Genomic DNA, 19,775 nt, shown 5'->3' on the forward strand with positions numbered 1-19,775 from the left:
TTATTATTATTCCTGTCATACAGGTTGAGAAACATTAAATAACGTGTTCAGGTAATTCCACTACCAAATGCCCAGGAAAAGGACTCAAGGCTTCTGGTTTCCAAGTCCACCCCCAAACTCCTTCCTTAAATAAACCCATGCCAATGGCAAGTTGAGCCCTACCTACAGATTCCTTCCTTAAAGAGTACACTGTTGTAAGCAATTTTCACTACTACCACACCTACCCTGAACTCTAGGAACAGTTACCAAAGAGAAGAGGCACACCTTCCTCTTTCTAGTTACCTGCTTGCTCACTGGGGTGTGCCAGCAGGCCTCTTCCATCCTCTAAAGGCCTGCCAAGCAGCCAAGCATAAAATTGGCCTAAAAATAATCTTTCTAGGCAGGTGATTAACACCTGTCTTTTCTCCTCCAGTTTTATTCAAGTAGCCTAGTAACTAATAGTACAAGTTTATCAAAACAGTTACAGTTGATGCCTTAAAAGCTTTAGTGCTCCATGAAGTTCAAGACAAATTACCTTTAAAATGCAGTTCTAATACCCTACTTAGGAGATATTTTTTCCTAGCAACACACTTGGACTGCAAATAACTTTTGCCTAGAGAAACGTCAGTATTGTCAAAAACAATGACATTGATTTTTCCCCCCAATGTTCTACATTTTCTCTTTTTCAAATGAGTAAGAGGATAAATCAGACAGGTTCTTAGAACTCGTACCTTTGTAGGAGGTGTGGGGGAGCCAGGTTGGCGCAAATGAGAATTGAGGTATTGTTTCTACTGTAGCATAAGAAGGTGGGATAAAGCCCTAAACTTCATGAGTGAGCTCTGATTCACCCCTTGAGTTTCTTTTTAATGCTCATATTAAACATTGAGGAGGGGCACGTGGCTGGCTTGGTTGGAGGAGCATGTGACTCTTGATCTTGGTGTTGAGTTCAAGCCCCACATTGGATGTAGGGCTTACTTAAATAAACTTTAAAAAAAAAATGATCAGGTTTTTTTTGTTTTTTTTTTTTAATAAATAAACATTGAGGAGAGGCCAGTAGCAGAGGGTCTGGGGCATGGGCATGGGGAAGATGAGGAAGAGATGAAATGGAGCACTTAAGCATTGATGGGAGGAGGGAAGGTGGAAGGAAACAGTCAATCAGAAGGACTGTAAGAGAAAAGAGAATGGTTGGAAATGAACTGGGATAGTAAAGAGAAAACAATGAGAAAGAAAGAGGGAAGAGTGGCACCTGGGTGGCTCCGTTGTGATCCCAGGGTCCCCAGATGGAATTACCCATCGGGCTCCCTGCATGGAGCCTGCTTCTCCCTCTGCCTGTGTCTCTGCCTCTCTCTCTCTGAGTCTCTCATAAGTAAATAAAATCTTTTAAAACAATTTTTAAAAAGGGAAGAAAGAAATGCTTTCACGGGGAAAAGTATTCTCCTGTCCTTACTATGAAAGATCTGGCATTCTTACCAGGGACCTTTCTGCAGATCTCGTCTCCTTATCACTCAACTCCAGCCACCCTAACTTCCTTGCAGCACCTGAGCACTCCGGCTTTGGGACCTTCCATTTGCTATCCTTCCTCCAGGTATCTACCGGGCGCTTCCTCTCTCCCTTCAAGGCTCTGCTCAGGTGATTGCTCTACACCCACCCTATATAAAATTAACACCTCCCTCCTCTCTGTCTTTGCCGGGCTTCATTCTTAAAGCTGCAATCACCATCAGCTCTACCATTTGGTCAATACCTGTCTGACATCCTCTTCCTTCCTCCCCAGAAGGTAAATTCCCTGCGTGCACGGGACTTCATTTTCTTCACTGATACATCTCCAGGACCTAGCCTGATACTCTGTTGGGGGCTCAAAGGAGTGGGTGCAGGTGGGGGAGAGGGTGTTTGGGGGGTGAGCCTCCCACCCAACAGACTAGCTAGCATTTTTTTTTTTAGATTATTTATTTATTTATCTATGAGATACACAGAGAGAGGCAGAGACACAGGCAGAGGGAGAAGCAGGCTCCATGCACCGGGAGCCCGATGCGGGACTCGATCCCGGGACTCCAGGATCAGGCCCTGGGCCAAAGGCAGGCACCAAACCACCGAGCCACCCAGGGATCCCCTAGCATTCTTTTTTTTTGTTTTTGTTTTTTTTAAGATTTTATTTATTTATTCATGAGAGACACAGAGAGAGAGAGGCAGAGACACAGGCAGAGGGAGAAGCAGGCTCCACGCAGGGAGCCCGACGTGGGACTCGATCCCGGGTCTCCAGGACCACACCCTGGGCCGAAGGCAGTGCTAAACCGCTGAGCCACCCGGGCTGCCCCCCTAGCATTCTTTTTCTCTCCTCCCCCGTCTTTCCCTCCCCAATTTTGAGGCTAGGAACGAGAAGGGAGGAGGCCAAGGAGGAAGCATCCACATTAGTCCAGCTCAAACTCTAACGAGAAGCGACCAAGCGAGGACTGCAAGGTAGAGAACATTTGCACACGCAAAAGTGAAAGAGTGACAAGTAAGAAGGGAAGGCTGACACACGTCACTCCTGGTCGTTCTCCCCGATTCCCCCGCCCCCCACCGCAGGGCGAGGCGCTCCTCGCACGCTCCTCTGTCGCCCCGCCTGCGGCTTCCCCGACGCCCCCACCTCGGAGGAGCGCGAGCCGGCCTTCGCCCGCCGGTCCCCGGGACCCGCCTCGGCCAAGGCCCGGCACGCGCCCGCCCGAGCCGCGAAGGCGGCCGGGACTACATCTCCCAGGGTGCCGCGCGCGGGGGGGCGCGTGCGCAGTGCGGCGGGAGGCGGCGGTCTGTTCTCCGCTGAGGAGGAGCGGGGCAGAGGAGGGAGGCAGTGGGTGAGAGTTCAGAGTTCAGCAGCAGCAGCCCGAGCCCATGATTCCCATATGCCCTGTAGTTTCTTTCACCTATGGTGAGTATAATGTGTCCCGCCGAGGGCCCTGCCCGGCCCCTTCCCCGCCCCGGGGCCGCGGGGAGGCGCGGGGGTTGGGGCTGGCTCCGGGGAGGAGGCGGCGGCCGCCACCGGGGCGTGCGAGTGAGTGAGGGAGTGCGAGGCGGGAGGGGGAGGCGGCGCGGCCGCGGCCCCGGCCCGGCCCGGCGAGGGCGGCTTCTCACGGCGCCTCTCTCTCTCCCTTTCCCTCGCTCGGCGTCTGTGCCCCACCGCGCCTCTCCTCCCGCCATGGGACCCGACTCTCCGTGCCCGCCGCAGTGCCCAGCCGGCTGGGGGAAGATGCCAAAATGGCGACCGGCAACTACTTTGGATTCACCCACAGCGGGGCGGCGGCGGCGGCGGCTGCGGCCCAGTATAGGTAACGGCTCCCCGCCCTCTCCCTCTCCCCCCTGCTCGCCCTTCCGCCCGGATCCCGGCCACACGACGCCCCCGCGCCGGCCCCCGCCCGGCGGCCCCGAGTCCCCGGCCCCACGCAGGCCCGGCCCCGCGCGGCCTCGCCGCCCCGCGCGCTCCGGCCCGGCCCGGCCCGGCCCGGCCCGCCCGGCCCCGCGGCGGGGAGCGGCCCCCGCTGGGCGCGGGAGCCGGCGAGCCCCGAGGTGTGGGACGTGGAGGCCGCCGCGGCTTTCGGCGGCCCCGCAGCTAAAATGGCCTCCCGCGCGGCCTCGCAGCCCGGCCGCCACCCCCGCCCGGCCGGCGAGGGAGGGACGGAGGCCGCGGCTCGGATGCCCCCCCGCGCCCCCGGTCTCCGCCCCGCCCGGCCGGCCCCCACCCCCGAGCCCCTCCCGCTGGCGGAGCGGGGCGGGTGGGCGAAGGGGAGTGCCGAGGCGCGCTGCCAGCCGGCCTCTACGCCGGTCCTCGCCCGGTGCTGCGGCCCCCAGAGCCCAGAGAACGTGTCGTTTTTCTCGGGTGCCTTCGCCGCCGCCGCCGCCGCCGCCTCCCGTCCCTCCACTCGGAGCCTGCAGACAAACCGCGGGTGTCACCACGTTCATGGGCTTCCTTTAGTTTTTCCTCCAGGGAGAGATGTAAACATACCAACCACCTGTGAATTTGTAGTTGGTAGACCGGAAAAGATGTGCGAAGTTTCCAGTGCAGATAAATGAATCCATGGCCTTGTTCTGACTATTGAGTTTAGGCTGGGGGGCGGGGGGGCCTGGAGGGGGGAGTGCGGTAATAATTCCCCTTGGCGGGTCTTTCTCGTGAGGTTTTCCGGGGGTGGGGGTGTGGAGGTGTGTGCAAGTGAGATTATACTGACTTAACTGTGATGCATCCGATGAAATCTCTACCTTCAGGGGAGCTCTAATTTCTGAAGCTCATTATGCATCTTATCAAAAGAGAAAAAAGATGCTAGTTTTTTGGTTTTGGTTTTGTTTTGTTTTTGTGATCGTTGTCCTTTTTGAGTCAGTCTGAGACCTTCAGATTCAGGCCATAAATCTACAGGGTCCCTGAGTACCAAGCTTTTTATAGAGAGATCATATTAGATATCTGTGTGTTAGCTATTTGGTTAAACCCAGGTAATTTTTTCATCTCATTAGCTTCAAGTGTTAGGTTGTGTAATGGAAAGGGAGGGCATCACTGGGCATCAGAAGACCCGGCTTCCGTGTCCTTTTTGCTCTTGATTGTATGACGTTGGGGCATACTTATTTGGGCTTTCATCATCCTCATCGGTAGAATGAGATATTGGGCTACCTTCTTGGGTAAAAGCTTGTAATTCTAAGAAAGTTGCCATATTTCGTGGACTTCTAAGATGCCATTTATTTGTCACTTTATTTTATGTATCATTAAAAAAATTGCTGCCAGTATGATACAATGCTTAAGACCATATTGATTTTAAGAGCTGTTAAAATGTGTAAATGTGTGTTATGTTTACAAAATTGGTATTAAATTTTTATAATTATTTTGAACGCATGTGGCATTTTTTTACAAATCTGTTTTATCTTGAGACCTACTCCAGAAAAAGGACTGAGATGACAAATAATTGGGGCAAAATCTCGGGGCTTTTCAGACATTAACAAATTCTTTGCTTATAAGTGGTGATAAACTAATAGTGTCAGTTACTTTAATAAAACCTTTTAGAGCTAATGTTTGTGGGGAGAGAAAAAAAATCAAGCCATTTTCTTTTTCTGGGAAACAAGATAGCTAATCAGCATCTGTGCCATAAATCCTGTGCTACCAAGTACTGTGTGTTCTAGACAAAGCTGTATTTAACCATTAAAAAATGTGACTTGTTTTACACAGTATTTTTTGTTGTTACTATGGGCAGAGTGATAGATTTTGGGAGTATTTACTGAAAATCTAGTGGGTTCTGCAGTCTTGAAGTATTTTTTTCTAGTCCAAACCTAAAGATAGATATGGGGCAGGAAATGCCAACTTTTAAAGATACTTAATCATTATTTTGATAAAACAGTTACATGTCTTTTATCCCAGCATAGAAAACTAGTACAGAATTTCTGTGTTTAATTTTTTCTTTGGCTTTGAATCTCATCAAGTTTCTGTAAACTGTAACAACCATCCAAATTACTAAATATCTTGCTTTGTATACCTCTGAGGGAGGGACTAATCTTTTGACTAATTTATGTATACATATGTCAGCAAAACTAATCCTTAATATGCTCTGTCCTTGGGTATAGTACATGGAAAGTTGTCTGGTTTCAATGGAAAGAAATCAGGCCCAATAATGCTAATAGTTTGGCTCAAGGAAGAGAAGTAGCATTAATTAAAAGGGTATGCAAAAAATGCAGTGATGATGCTTATTTTTCTTACCGACTAGAAATCGCTATAATGTAACTTTTAGACAGAAGCCAAAGCTTAGTTTGCAAGTTTTATTGTTGTTGTTTGTTTTAAAGGATGCAAACTTGGAGAAATTTTAAGCATTTACATGTGGATGATGTGAGTGGTTGCTACATTTGTCATTGAATACAGATAACTGAAAGTAACCTAAGTCCACATTGCTTTCTGGTTCTTAGTTTTCTTGGTCATAGCTATGTAAGGCTATAAATTCTGCTACTTCTAACTGCTAACTTCTAGAAAACCCAAGTTTTTAATTTGTATAATGCACATTAAATATTTTTGTGATTAGCATTTATTTAGTCTTTGTGCTGCATGTTTCATCAGCTACTGAATATTTTTCTTTTTGTACTTTTTAAGTAAATCTATTATGCCCATTTGCCATTCTTGCAAATGCAATCTTTTCATTTTCTGACCTTTCATGTGCATTTTCTCCTTAGAAATAAATCAAAATATTTATTTTAAAGTATTAATTTGTATGTGTTTCTGGTAGAATTAAATTGTAGGGCACAGGACAAAGCAGATCTCAAGTATGATGAAAAAATAGGATGGCTTCATGGCAGAAAGGGGACTTGGTTGGGTAGGTAACCTACTTTTGTGGAGTTACCTTTTTTGTTTGAGAAGATAGACTTTCAGATAAATCTAATTTTGTAATCTTGGGGAAAAGTATTTCAACAGTTAGGAGGACTTAGGGTAGCAAAGAATGTGGGGAAAGGTAAGCCTCAAAGATAATCCAGAAAAAAAGCTTTCTGATAGTTTCAGAAGCTCAAAATCTTTTTTTTTTAACTCTTTCATTGGCGGTGATACAGAAGTTCTCCTAGGCATTTATCTTAACTTTTAGAGAGGGATTTGTGGCATATACAAATATATATGTGTATATATATATGTGTGTGTGTGTGTGTGTATGTATGTATGTATATACATATATAAATGTAAAGTAACCCCATTATATTCCACTATTAATAACATTTGAGAATTTTAAGCAGTTTCCCTTTAAGTGTTCCTTAGAAAAGCCTTGGACATAGCAATTCCTTGTCATCTTTCTATCTAATCAAGCTACTTGTATGTTACCTAGGTAACCTAAATCTTTAGTTTATGCTTAATTAAACTAATTTTCTTTGTCCTCTATATAACTCTTAGTGTCATTGAATAACTTCAATAAAGTTAGCCACTTGAAAAAAAACATTTGGCAACTTTTTAAAAATCTTTTTATATCTAGTATTTATTGAATTCAAAGGCTTTAGGGTAGAGATTGTATAAAGATGCAAAATAATTACACCATATTGTTAGAGTCTTAGCCTTAAAGTATTGTTAAATGGTACATGTTTAAGTGGATCTTTACTGTTTTCTGGACAGTACTTTAAGCATCAGCTAGTTGAAAAGAAGGCATCTCATCCCATGATTCTTAAGGTATCTTTAGTACCTCCATTCCTAAAGGATAATTATTTCTTCACATCACTAAGGTAACTTGGGTAGGCTGATTAGCTGGTGAGTTTTTCTTTTTTTCCCTTCTCTTCCTTTTTTACTTTGAATGTAGTGTTAAGAATGTCTTGAAAGAAGAGTAATACTAGTAAGGTAGAAAAGGAAGGTGAAAAACCAGGTGAACAGGTTTTTGAAACCAATCATGGTGATGGAAATTTACTGGCTCTACGGAAAAAAATTCTGCAACTGCTAATTATATCAGCTCTTTCATTGTTGAATCAGAGATCTTAGGATTCATATTGCATGAATGAGTTTAAGATAATGAAAATTTTCTAAAAGAATTGCAGCTGTTATATTGATATTTCCTGTCTGTGTTATTAATAGCCTTAAAAGTAGTATGAGCCAAAATACTCCTGTATAGAGTATTTACGGTGTATGTTTGTGCTTCATAAATGGCTTTACAGTATACTCTAATGAGAAGAACATGAATTTGGAGCTTGTGGGGCTTCGGATTTTAATTCTGGCTCTATCCCATCAGTCACTGGGCCAAATCACTTCATGTTTCTGAGACTGTCCCCTCAGTTAACTTTCCTTCAGGTGAAGATTATATAAACTTTCTGCCCTAGTGCCTCATTTTCAGTAGGCATTTTACCAATGTCAGTTTTCTATAAAGTATAGGTATTTGAGTAATACTCTAAAGATTCTAAAGGAACTTCTTAGTTGATGTCTTCATACACTTTTATAGCGAGCTTCATAACCTCAAAGTAGAATTTTTTTTTTTTTTTAAGTAAAATGTTTTAAAAGTAGGTACTTGAATAGCAATTGATGGCTCTCAATTTCCATGTCAGTTTAATGGGGAAGGAAGGAAATTTATTTGCAAGCAACATGAGTATTTTATTTGCGAGCTACAGACAAAAATACAAGAAATAATAAGCATTCAGCAAATTTTCTGGATCTAAGATCAGGCAGAAATTGGTAACATTACTGTTTCAGCAATATTGGGTTAATAAAAATTTCAAATTAAATCTTTTTTTATACAGTTACAAAGCCTTCCACTTAATAGTAGAATAAACTAATGAGATATGCAGAACACTTAAGGAAAAAATACATTAGGATATAAAGGCCATGAAAGACGACATAAGTAAGAAGATGAGCTGGGTTCGTGGAGTGAAAAAAATACCGTCAAGTTACCAGTTTTCTCTGAAGTAATCTATATATTTAATGTAATTCCAGTAAAAATCACAAGTTTTTGGGGGGTAACAAAGAGATTCTAATGTTGGTAATGAAGGTAGTTTTTGTCCAAAAGTAGTCATAACATATGACAAGGAAGATCTTGTGTTATCACATACCCAAACTTTATTCAATAGGAGAATGTGGTGTTAATTGGTACAGGGATAGACAAATAGATCACTGGATTAAAATAGAGATCCCAGAGATAGAATTATGCTTATGAACAGTTGGATTATAATATATAGCCATTTAAATAGACCTGTTTGTAAAACCAGCCAAATTATTTTTTAGAGGAACTCCGTCAGGTTAAACAAAAGACATACCTTCATCTTGTAAGTGTAATAATTGACAAAGTATGCTAGAATTAGATACATGATTAAAGGGACGCCTGGGTGGCTCAGCGGTTTAACGCCTGCCTTCCTCCCAGGGCATGATCCTGGAGTTCCTGGGTCGAGTCCCACATCGGGCTCTCTGCATGGAGCCTGCTTCTCCCTCTGCCTGTGTCTCTGCCTCTCTGTGTGTGTGTGTGTGTCTCTCATGAATAAATAAATAAAATCTTAAAAAAAAAAAAAAAAACATGATTAAAGGTGTGGAATACACCTGTGCTCTGTCATAAATTGTCCTTGGCACTCCTATATCAGAATTAGGGTAACTGTTCAGAGTATAGCATTTCTTAGTGTTGTATGAAAGCTGTGTGCAGTATAGCTCTTTAATTCATGCTTGTAGAGGACAAATTTGTGAAAGATTACATTGGGCTTTTTTGTTTTAATAGTCTTCTATTAAATAGTCTGTAGTCTTCTCGTATATATGTATGTTAAAATACCTTTTTAGGGAGTAACACAAAGTATTTAATGAACATCTACAATATGTGTAGTCCCTGCACTTAGGAGTTTGCATTTCTGTGGGATGAGCGTGAGGAGAGAGAGACCCAAAAATAACCAACCATGCCATGATAATGATCATACCTGAGTTTTAATGAAATAATGAAATGGGGAATTGGAGGATTCTGACTATGGAGTTTGAGGTACACTTCATGGTCTTTCTTTCTGAAAATTGAGTGTGTTTTTTTTTAAGATTTCATTTATTTGAGAGAGAGGATGAGAGAGCACAAGCAGGGAGAGCGGGAGAGAAGCAGGCTTCCCACTGAGTAGGGAGCCCATTGATGGGGCTTGATCCCAGAACCCTGGGATCATGACCTGAGCCAAAGGCAGACGCTTAACTGAACCACCCAGGCGCCCTGAGAGAAGATCATTTTAGGCAAAGGAAATGAATGTGTTGAGCCAGGACAGAAATTTATGATCCTTGACATGACTGAGAGTGGATGGGCTTTGAAATCAGACTATCTGAGCCAAATCCTGGTTCCCTATACTACTTGCCATTTGTCAGTAGGCAAACAGTCTCTGGATACTTAAGTTTCTTCATCTTTAATTTGAAGATAATACTGTACCTTCAAAGGATTAAGGTTTTTAATTTTTTTATGTTGAAATGTAATATATATAAAAAGAACTGCATAGGGATCCCTAGGTGGCTTAGTGGTTTGGCACCTCCCTTCGGCCCAGGACGTGGTCCTGGAGTCCCGGGATTGAGTCCCTCATAGGGCTCCTTGCATGGAGCCTGCTTTCTCCCCCTGCCTATGTCTCTGCCTCTCTCTCCTTGTGTCTCTCATGAATAAATAAATACAATCTTTGAAAAAGGAGGGGGGAAATCAGCATTGGTAGTATAAATCTAGGTATCAATTCATATGGTAGTGATCCTCCCCCACCAATTATAGCTGTTGAGTATGGACGAAACCAGAAAAAAGTACAGTGTCTGGCATACGTCATTTAGTAAACATCTTTGAATGAATGAAAGAAAAAAAAATAGAGCCATGGTTGCAAACTTGGGGAACATCTGTGTTTCAGGTAGGGTCAGGTAAGAAATACAGGGTAGGTGGAGAGCTGTGAGATGTAATGTCATAAAAACCACAGGAAGAGAGGTAGTAATCAATGTTAGGGCTTTGGAGAGGCTAGATTAAGGACTCGATAGTTACCAAATTATTGATGTAATTTTAATGGGTGGCCATTCTAGGAAAACGAAAAATCTAATTATTAGGAACTACAGAAAAACTAGCATGAAATTTTGCTTAAAATAAGTTTTGTGGTCTCCAGTAGGGCATGCACAGCATCCATATAGGGAAAGGCCTTCTCACTTCTCCAGCCTCACTGTGGGGTAGATAGGGTTAACTTCACTCCCTGTGTCATAGATAGATCCTTGCTAGAAACCTGCTTTTCTGCCCACATACCTTGGTACTGGGGGCTCAAAAAAAATTTTTTGTGATCTAATTTCGTATTCAAATAAATTCTTGAGGGCCCTAGAGATCAAAGGGGCTTAACGTATTGGGAAGTACTGTTTTTGAAGATCAATTAAATGAAAATAAAATATTAATTCTTGGGGATCCATGGGTGGCTCAGTGGTTTGGCGCCTGCCTTCAGCCTAGAGTGTGATCCTGGAGTCCTGGGATCGAGTCCCACGTCAGGCTCCCTGCTTCTCCCTCTGCCTGTGTCTCTGCCTCTGTGTGTGTGTGTGTCTCATGAATAAATAAAATCTTTTAAAAATATATATATATATTCTTTTTTTTATTTCTGGGAAAATACTATAAAATACATTGATATGGTAGCTTTAAATGGGAATGTTTTCGAAAAGAAATTTGAAGAACTCTAATACTTTTGATAGGAAAAACAATACAAAAGCCTTTTTTTTTTTTTTTTTTAATTTTTATTTATTTATGATAGTCACACAGAGAGAGAGAGAGAGAGAGGCAGAGACATAGGCAGAAGGAGAAGCAGGCTCCATGCACCGGGAGCCCGACGTGGGATTCGATCCCGGGTCTCCAGGATCGCGCCCTGGGCCAAAGGCAGGCGCCAAACCGCTGCGCCACCCAGGGATCCCACAAAAGCCTTTTAAACAATAACCATATAGATGAGGGCAAAGAATGCTGTGATTTATGAAGATGGCTTTATAGCTTCTCTCACTCTCCCAAGTCCTACCCATCCCAAACCATTTTTTACTATAAACAGACTGCTCTTCATAAAATGTGAATTCAGCTCAGCACTCTTGTGCTTAAAATCTTCATTGGCTATCCATTACTTTCAGAATATCTGGTTATCCTAACTTTAAGAAATTCAGAACCTTATTTTACACATTTATAATTCCTTATTCACATTTATAAAATCAAAAAACTTCTGAAAATATTCCCGGAAAGTTTGTAAAACATTTGACAATAAAAACTGACCTTAAGTGCCTGGAGGCTATTTTTAGTTTTGTTTTGTTTTTCATCTCCTTTAGTGTGTGGGTATCATATCTTTAGCTGGAAAATTTTTTCTTGAGTTTAGAAAATTATGGGGCACTTTGGTTTAATTACCTTATGGTATCTATTAGCTTTTATTGTACCCTGTAGTTGGTGAATTTCTTTTTTGAGCAGTTTTATTTACAAAATAGTTAAAAGGATTGACATTTCATAACCTCTTTCTTAGAGGTCTTCCAAAGAAAACCTTATTTTCAAAAGTGTTAATAAAATTCATTTTTTCCTCCAGTTACTGTATGGATCCATTGGATCCTTTTTATAAGTCTAAGATTTACCATATGATAATTGGAAAATGGGTTTTATTTTTCCCAGTCTTGAAACATTTTGCTATTTCATTATCTTAGGAATTATGTCCTCTTGTAACTTATTGCCAACCACCCTGAAAAAGACTAATACGATAGAAAAATGGAGGAATGTTGGAATCAGAAGGATGATACAATAGTGAAATAATTGGAAGACATTGCATTGCCCAAATTTTTGCATCTTTAAAGATAGTATGAAAGAAAGAAGAGGCACACACTACCTTTATAGTTAGCTTTTAGCTTTTTCCTTCAACACACTTGATTCCAAGTTGTTCATACTCTGTCCGTGTTGGCAAAAAAGAAAACACAGGAAGATGTTTGACAATTAGTAAGTAACATGAACGCAAAAAACAGCATCACTCTAGACTAATGTAGAGTTTTTTTGTTTTTGTTTTTATTTATTTATTTATTCATGAGACACAGAGAGAGAGGCAGAGACACAGGCAGAGGGAGAAGCAGGCTCCATGCAGGGAGCCTGATTTGAGACTTAATCCCAGGTCTCCAGGATCACGCCCTGGGCTGAAGGCGGCGCTAAACCGCTGAACCACTAGCCTGCCTGTGAAATTGATTATAAAAGCAAAATCTCAGACTAAAAATCTTCAGGTACAGTGTCCTCTGTGAATTTTTTTTTTTTTAACTCAGGAATCAGTGAGTGAAAGATAAAGTTTTTCTAATGATAAAGTAAATATGGTATTTTTATCCAGCCAACAAGAATGACTTTATTATGTAATATTCTGTGACAAGATCTCAAACATCTCAATTTGCTAAAAGTGTGTGTAGCAGCATTCTTTCATCTTTTGCGATGTTTATGCACCAAAATTTACTTCATACAATTCGTTAGTAGACAGATGCTGAAGGCATGTATGTATTCAAAGATAATTTGGGAAGAAATAGATGGTATAGAAAGGAAAAGATTGATCATTCCAAATTTATTTATTTTTATTTTTATTTTTTTAAAGATTTATTTATTTATTCATTCATGAGAGAAAGAGAGAAGACACAGGCAGAGGGAGAAACAGGCTCCATGCAGGGAGCCTGATGTGAGACTCAATCCCAGAACTCCAGGACCACGCCCTGAGCCAAAGGCAGATGCTCAACCACTGAGCACCCAGGGATCCCTGTTCAGTTTTTAGAAGAAAGTTAAGTTTCTACTAAAATTCTATGATAGTTACTATTTTGATAGCATTGTAAAGGTTAATGGGAGCATGGCATATAATAGCAAGTGTACAGAATAAAGATGGTTTGTCTTTGGGGTGATTCTATTAGGAAGTTTAATTTTGCATTGTTTTCAGCATAATAAAATATTAAATGTAATTTAAAGAAAAATATTTCAGAGATCGCCTGGGTGGCTCAGTCGTTTAAGCATCTGCCTTGGGGTCAGGTCATGATCCCAGAGTCCCAAGATTGAGCCCTGAGTTGGGCTCCCTGCTCGTTGGGGAGTCTGCTACTCCCTCTACCCCTCACCCCACTCTTGCTCTCCTGCTCTCAAATAAATAAACAAAATATTTTTTAAAAAAGATAAAAATCTGTCAGTAATTTGGTAGACACATAAAATTCCATAATTTGACCTGGAAAACAGAAAAGTCTAACAATTTGAACATTCAGTTGAACTAATGAAAAGATCACATTGTATTTTGTATGCCATGAAAAAGGAAAGTCTCTTGTCTATAAATTACTTTGCCATTTTATCCAAAATTGGAAATGATGCACACACACAGAATGTTTCCCAGGAGAGAAGAAACATTCAGTAATGTGGGTGACAGAAGTCATCTACATTTTCTTGATGGTGACTTTTTCTCATTCCTTCTATAGGTCCGAAGTTAAACATTGTTTGTTTTATAGTAGTTCCTCTAGAAACTTAGCATGAGTATATCAGTCTAAAGTTAATCCATTATCTTTTCCTTCCTAAATAATACAAACACTTAACATACTTTAACCTTGATCAATCTTAATTCTGATTTTTGTGCTATTATACAATATTTAGAATTTTCTTAACCCCACAACCAGTCATTGTTGGTTAAATAACACCGTTATTTTATATATAGTCAGTGATTACTTATTTTCTTTTTAAAGATTTATTTATTCATGAGAGACAGAGAGAGAGGCAGAGACATAGGCAGAGGGAGAAGCAGGCTCTCCATTGGGAGTCTGATGCGGGACTCAATCCTGGAACTCTGGGATCACACCCTGAGCCAAAGACAGACGTTCAGTCGCTGAGCCACACAGGTGTCCCGTCAGCAATTACTTAAATTTACCTTCATATTTACCACTTTTTATTTTATCTACTTTTTTTTACTAAAGATTTTTATTTATTTATTCATGAGAGACGCAGAGAGAAAGAAAGGCAGAGACACAGGCAGAGGGAGAAGCAGGCTCCATGCAGGGAGCCCGATGTGGGACTCCATCCCAGGTCTCCAAGATCACACCCTGCGCTGAAGGCGGTGCTAAACCACTGAGCCACCCGGGCTGCCCTATTTACCACTTTTTAAATATAACATTTATTCATCCTGAGTCATTTTCATCCTTCCTAAAGGAAATCTTTAAAAATGTCTTTTAATATGGGTCTACTGGTAACAGTTCTGGTTTTTGTTTTAATCTTACCGTCCTGATTCTTGAGAAGTCACACTTAGTATAGAGACTTTTTTTTTTTCCTTCAGTGCATCTTTGTCTTCTTTGGGGCTCTCGAGTCTGAGAGTTGCTGTCTTTCATTAATTTGGGGAAATCTCAGACATTGTTTTAGATGTTTGTATTTCTCCATTTATAATTCTACTTAGATGTAACTTACCACTTTTTATTTTCCCTTCCTAATCTTTTAACCTCTAATATTTTTCATCTCTTTGTGTACATTCTAATTGTGGAGATCCTTCTCTAGTTCACTAATTTTTTGTCAGCCATGTCTAATCAGTTATGTAATGGCCTTTATAAGTTTCTGATTATTTTTATATACGGTATTTCATTTCTGGAAGTTGTGATCTTTTAAGACTTCATCTGGTTGTTTTTGATCAACCTCTTAGTCGCTGTCTCAGTTTTGATAGTCCCTTTACCCGTTTTTTGTTTGTTTTGTTTTGTTTTGTTTTAATTTTATTTATATATTTTTTTTTTATGATAGTCGCACAGAGAGAGAGAGAGAGGCAGAGGGAGAAGCAGGCTCCATGCACTGGGAGCCTGACGTGGGACTCGATCCGGGTCTCCAGGACCGCGCCCTGGGCCAAAGGCAGGGGCTAAACCACTGCGCCACCCAGGGATCCTGTTTGTTTGTTTGTTTGTTTGTTTGTTTAAGTAGGTTCCACGCCCAGCTTAGAGCCCAATGCGAGGTTAAACTCAAAACCCTGAGATCAAGACCTGAGCTAAGGAGCACCTACCTGAGTGACTCAGTTAAGCATCTGACTCCTAGTTTCAGCTCAGGTCATTATCTCAGGGTTCTGAGATTGAGCCCAACATGGGTTCCGTGCTGAGGAGTCCTGCTTGAGATCCTTTTCCTCTGCCCTTCATCCCTCCTTTCCTTCCTACTTTTCTCCCCCTCCCCCCCAATCAATCAATCAATCAATTCTTAAAAAAAAAAAAAAAAAAAGACCTGAACTGAGATCAAGAGTCAGACGTTTAGGGATCCCTGGGTGACCCAGCGGTTTGGCGCCTGCCTTTGGCCCAGGGCGTGATCCTGGAGACCCGGGATCGAATCCCACGTCGGGCTCCCGGTGCATGGAGCCTGCTTCTCCCTCTGCCTCTCTCTCTCTCTCTCTGTGACTATCATAAATAAATAAAAATTAAAAAAAAAAAAAGAGTCAGACGTTTAATGTTCTGAGCCATCCAGGCGCCCTGCCCCTATTTACTTTTTTAAGTGTACTTATTTTATATTTTTTGTCCAATAATTCTAATACATTCTTTTCAAATTTTTTTTCCTGCAAACTCTGGCTTCTAGTAACTTGTTTCCTTATGGGATTTGTTGTGATGTTTTTATTGGGATCATCTTGTTTCTTAGAACATTGTAGCATTTTAAGGAAAATGTGTTTTGCGGCATCTGAAAGCATTATCAGCTCAGAGATATTAAACTAACTTCTTAACTTGGAATTTTCCTAGTCAGATAAGGTGAATTCTAGAGCCCAAACCTAAGGGTAGGCTGACTTTTGTTGTAAAGAATTGTGCGGGGCACCTCAGTGGCTCAGTAGGTTAAGCATCCAATTCTTGATTTTGGATCAAGTCCTCTCTCAGGGTCATGAGATGGAACCCCCTGTTGGGCTCCACACTAGGTGTAGAGCCCACTTAGGATTTTCTCTCTCCATCTCCCCCACCCATGCCTGCACACGTGCTCTCTTGCTCAAAAAAAAAAAGAAAAGAAAAAGAAAGAATTATTAGGGGAAATGTCTTTCCCCTTTACTCCTAGCTAAGGCTAAGCTAGGAAAGTTTCTTTTACAGTTTTTCCTTAAAGAGGGAAATGGCCTTTTTTCTAATTCACCTTCTGTGTTAGTTTCTTGTGGGAGTTTCAGAGTTCTAGGCCATTGCTTCCCAATGTCTTTCATGTCTGCTAACACAGAAAAATATGTATTGACCAGCACACTAGATAAAGGGGGAGATTTGGAGCCCTGGATAAGTGTATTACAGTTGTAGGCATCAGATCTGGGGCTCCGACCATGTGCACTACTCATTTTTCCTGAGAACTGTTACCCTGTTACAGAATAGAAGGAAATTTTTTGTTTAAAGGTACAATTTAAAGAGCAGGAAAATGAATGATGAATATTATTATAGACTCAAGTAATGCTCTATATCATAAAACGGTAGTTCTGGAAGCTTATGGTTTGGGGACTACTGAAGACCCCCCAGAGCTTTTGTTTATGTGGGTTATATTAATATTTACTGTCTTCAAATTTTTAAAAATATGTATTAAATCATTTAAAAATAAGATTACTATATGTTAAGCCTAAATTTCTTTTTGTAACTCTAAAAAATAACTATATTCCTATCTTCCAAAAGTAATGAGACAAGAAGCATTGTTTTACATCTTTACAAAGATTTTTGTAAATCTTTTTAATATAATATCTCAAAGTGGTTCTTGATCTGCTTCTGCATTCAGTCTGTTGCAATAAATTGTTGGGATTAAATTATATGAAGGCAATCTGTAATTGAAAAAGGGATAGCCTCCTGGAGCCTAGCAGTTGGATCACATTTTGAAAATCACACACGCACACACACAAAAACACATTTTGAAAAACACAAATGTTTTTTCCCTTGTTATCAGATGCCACTTATATGGACAAGCCATTGGTACACATAGTTGTTGGGGTTTTTTTTTCTTTTTTAAGATTTTTTTTTTTTCTTTTTTAAGATTTTATTTATTTATTCATGAGAGACACAGAGAGAAAGGAAGAGACATAGAGAGAGAAGTAGGTTCCATGCAGGGAGCCCGATGTGGAACTCAATCCCGGGACTCCAGGATCATGCCTTGGGCCGAAGGTAGATGCTTAACTGCTGAGCCACCCAGGCATCCCCACGTAGTTGTTTTAATGCCCGATTGTGTAATGTAAAGCCAGGTCATATTAAGGGAATTTGAAAGCATTAAAAATGGGCTTAGAGTTGAGTAGAAGTTAGGCTAGAGACCAATAATGTAGAAATTAGAATTGACTTGTATTAATTAGAAAGGAGTATTCTAAATTTGTGATTGGTCATTCAGCTTGCCAGTTTGAAAATTTTGTTCCAATACTTTTATGCTCCTCCCCCCACCCCCCAGGGTAAGGGAGATATTAATTACATAATGTAATTAAAAATAGTATAGAATAGCCTTTTTTTTTTAAGATTTTAATTATTTATTTATTTTAGCAAGCAAGTGTGCGTGTGCAAGCAAAGTTGGGGAGGAAAGGAAGAGTATCTCAAGCCAACTCTGCACTGAGTGTGAAGCCTGATGTGGGGCTCAGTCTCACCACCCTTATGAGATCATGAACTGAGCCAAAACCAAGAAGAGTCAGACACTTAACCATTCAGGCACTCATAGAAGGTCTTTTAATGAAAACAACGTTCCCTTGTTTTCCTAATCCCTTCTCCCCAATTCCACCTTGTAGAGACCCCCACCTTTAATACATTCTGGTTTTATTTCTAACTCTGTATCATTAAATAATGCTTTTCTGTGTCTTAATTTATTGACTTTTTATGCATTAGATTTTGATTTCCTACAATCACAGTTAAGATTGAGTACATACCCTCTCATGCTTCTCATTTCTCCTTAAAATTCAGTGATATGGCTATTTCTCTTACTTTTACACACTCCATTTCCAGTATAGGTAGTCAGTTTCTCAGTATATTTTAGGAAAAGAATCTTCAAACTCTGGTGCTTTACCTTCCCTCTTTCCCCACTTCATCACCCAAATTAGCTATCGTTGTACTTGTGATTAACATTTACGTTATATTCTGTAATCATAGTTTATCTTCTGTAATTTAGGTTGATACTAAAACTTTAAAGCAGAAACTTTTATTATTGTGACTGTAATAGTACTGTGGAGCCAAGTGGTGGTGGTGGTTTGTGATTATCATTCCTAACGTATGTCATTTTTATAACCTTGTGCCACTCAATAAAAGAATCTTCCTTGGTTCAAGTTCAAATGGATGTTTGCTTTTTTTTATGCCCTACTAATTGCTCGACTGTGGTGTCTTTTACCAGGATCATGCGTTTCTTCAGCAATGTCATATTTGCTAAAGTCTTTCGTTCTCTTTTTGCCCCAAAATTTTTTTGGTGCCTTGATTGTATCTTAATATATTTCCAGGTTCCTGGTCTACTGTCTATTGTCCAGTCCTTTATTTTCCTGGACATGGCTCTCCTGGAGGCTTCTGTCCTTTTTTTTTTTTACTACTTCTAATCCAAGCTCATTGCCTCTTTTGGCCTGCTGCACAGCTGCTGACCTGGGCTCTTCTCCCTCCTGGGTTTGGATCCACTATTTATAGGATCCCATGATTTCTTTCTTGGTTTATTTTTTGTTAAAGTACATCTTCATATCACTTCCAAAGAAAAGGTATATAGAAGGTAAACTCTTTTCGGTTCTTGAATGTCAAAAGAAAAAAAAAACTTTATTCTGTCTTAATGGTTTAGCTAGATAGAGAACTCTATTAATATTCATTTTCTCTTGAATTTTTAAGATAAACTACTGTTTCCTAGCCACTCGTGTTATTAGTAAAAGCCTGAGTTTTGTTTAGTTTGTATGCAGGTGACTTATTTTTCTTCTCCGGAGACTTGAAGGATGTATATATTTTTTAACCTTGAGATGTTAATGAAATGCTATGTCTCCTGGTGTTCTTTCATTCTGTTTTGTGCTCTATAGGCCCTTTAAATTTGAAAATATGTGCCTCCCTTCCAGAGTGGGAAATATTTTTTTTCTTTTATTTGCTTCTTTCTTTCTTTCTTTCTTTCTTTCTTTTTCTCTCTTTCTTTCCCTTTCTTTTCTTTTCTTTTCTTTTCTTTTTCTTTTTCTTTTTCTTTTTCTTTTTCTTTTTCTTTTTCTTTTCTTTTTCTTTTTCTTTTTCTTTTTCTTTTTCCTTTTTTCTTTCCTTTTTTTTTCCAGAACTCTTTCTAGTTGGATATTGGACTTCCTAGATTTATTTTCTCTTATAGTCTCCATATCCTGATCTTGTCTATATCCCTTAGCTTTATTTTCTAACTAGTGTTAAGTTCTTATTTTATGGATACAAATTAGAGTTTGTGAAAATTCTTATTTGTTGCCTTGATATCCATTTTCTGCAGGATCATTCCTGTTTCTTTTGCAGTTTATAGTAGGCTTTCTTCGACTGTCTGGTG

The 19,775-nt window shown here is 40.6% G+C and overlaps 1 protein-coding gene across 3 annotated transcripts in view; it reads left to right on the plus strand.

Annotated features, from left to right (window-relative positions):
• The first annotated feature begins 2,724 nt into the window (after window positions 1-2,724).
• ZFR (zinc finger RNA binding protein) overlaps window positions 2,725-19,775 on the plus strand; it is an 87,881-nt gene continuing 70,830 nt past the window's right edge. For all 3 annotated transcript variants that reach the window (XR_007410419.1, XM_025436214.3, XM_025436215.3), the window contains exons 1-2: window positions 2,725-2,881; window positions 3,179-3,278. Coding sequence is in view for 2 of the 3 variants with exons in the window: in XM_025436214.3 (XP_025291999.1) it covers window positions 2,845-2,881; window positions 3,179-3,278 (137 nt within the window). In the remaining variant the exon portion in view is untranslated. The remainder of the gene's footprint in view (window positions 2,882-3,178; window positions 3,279-19,775) is intronic.

The sequence above is a fragment of the Canis lupus genome, chromosome 4 (genome assembly GCF_003254725.2).
Source record: "Canis lupus dingo isolate Sandy chromosome 4, ASM325472v2, whole genome shotgun sequence".
Classification (NCBI taxonomy): domain Eukaryota; kingdom Metazoa; phylum Chordata; class Mammalia; order Carnivora; family Canidae; genus Canis; species Canis lupus.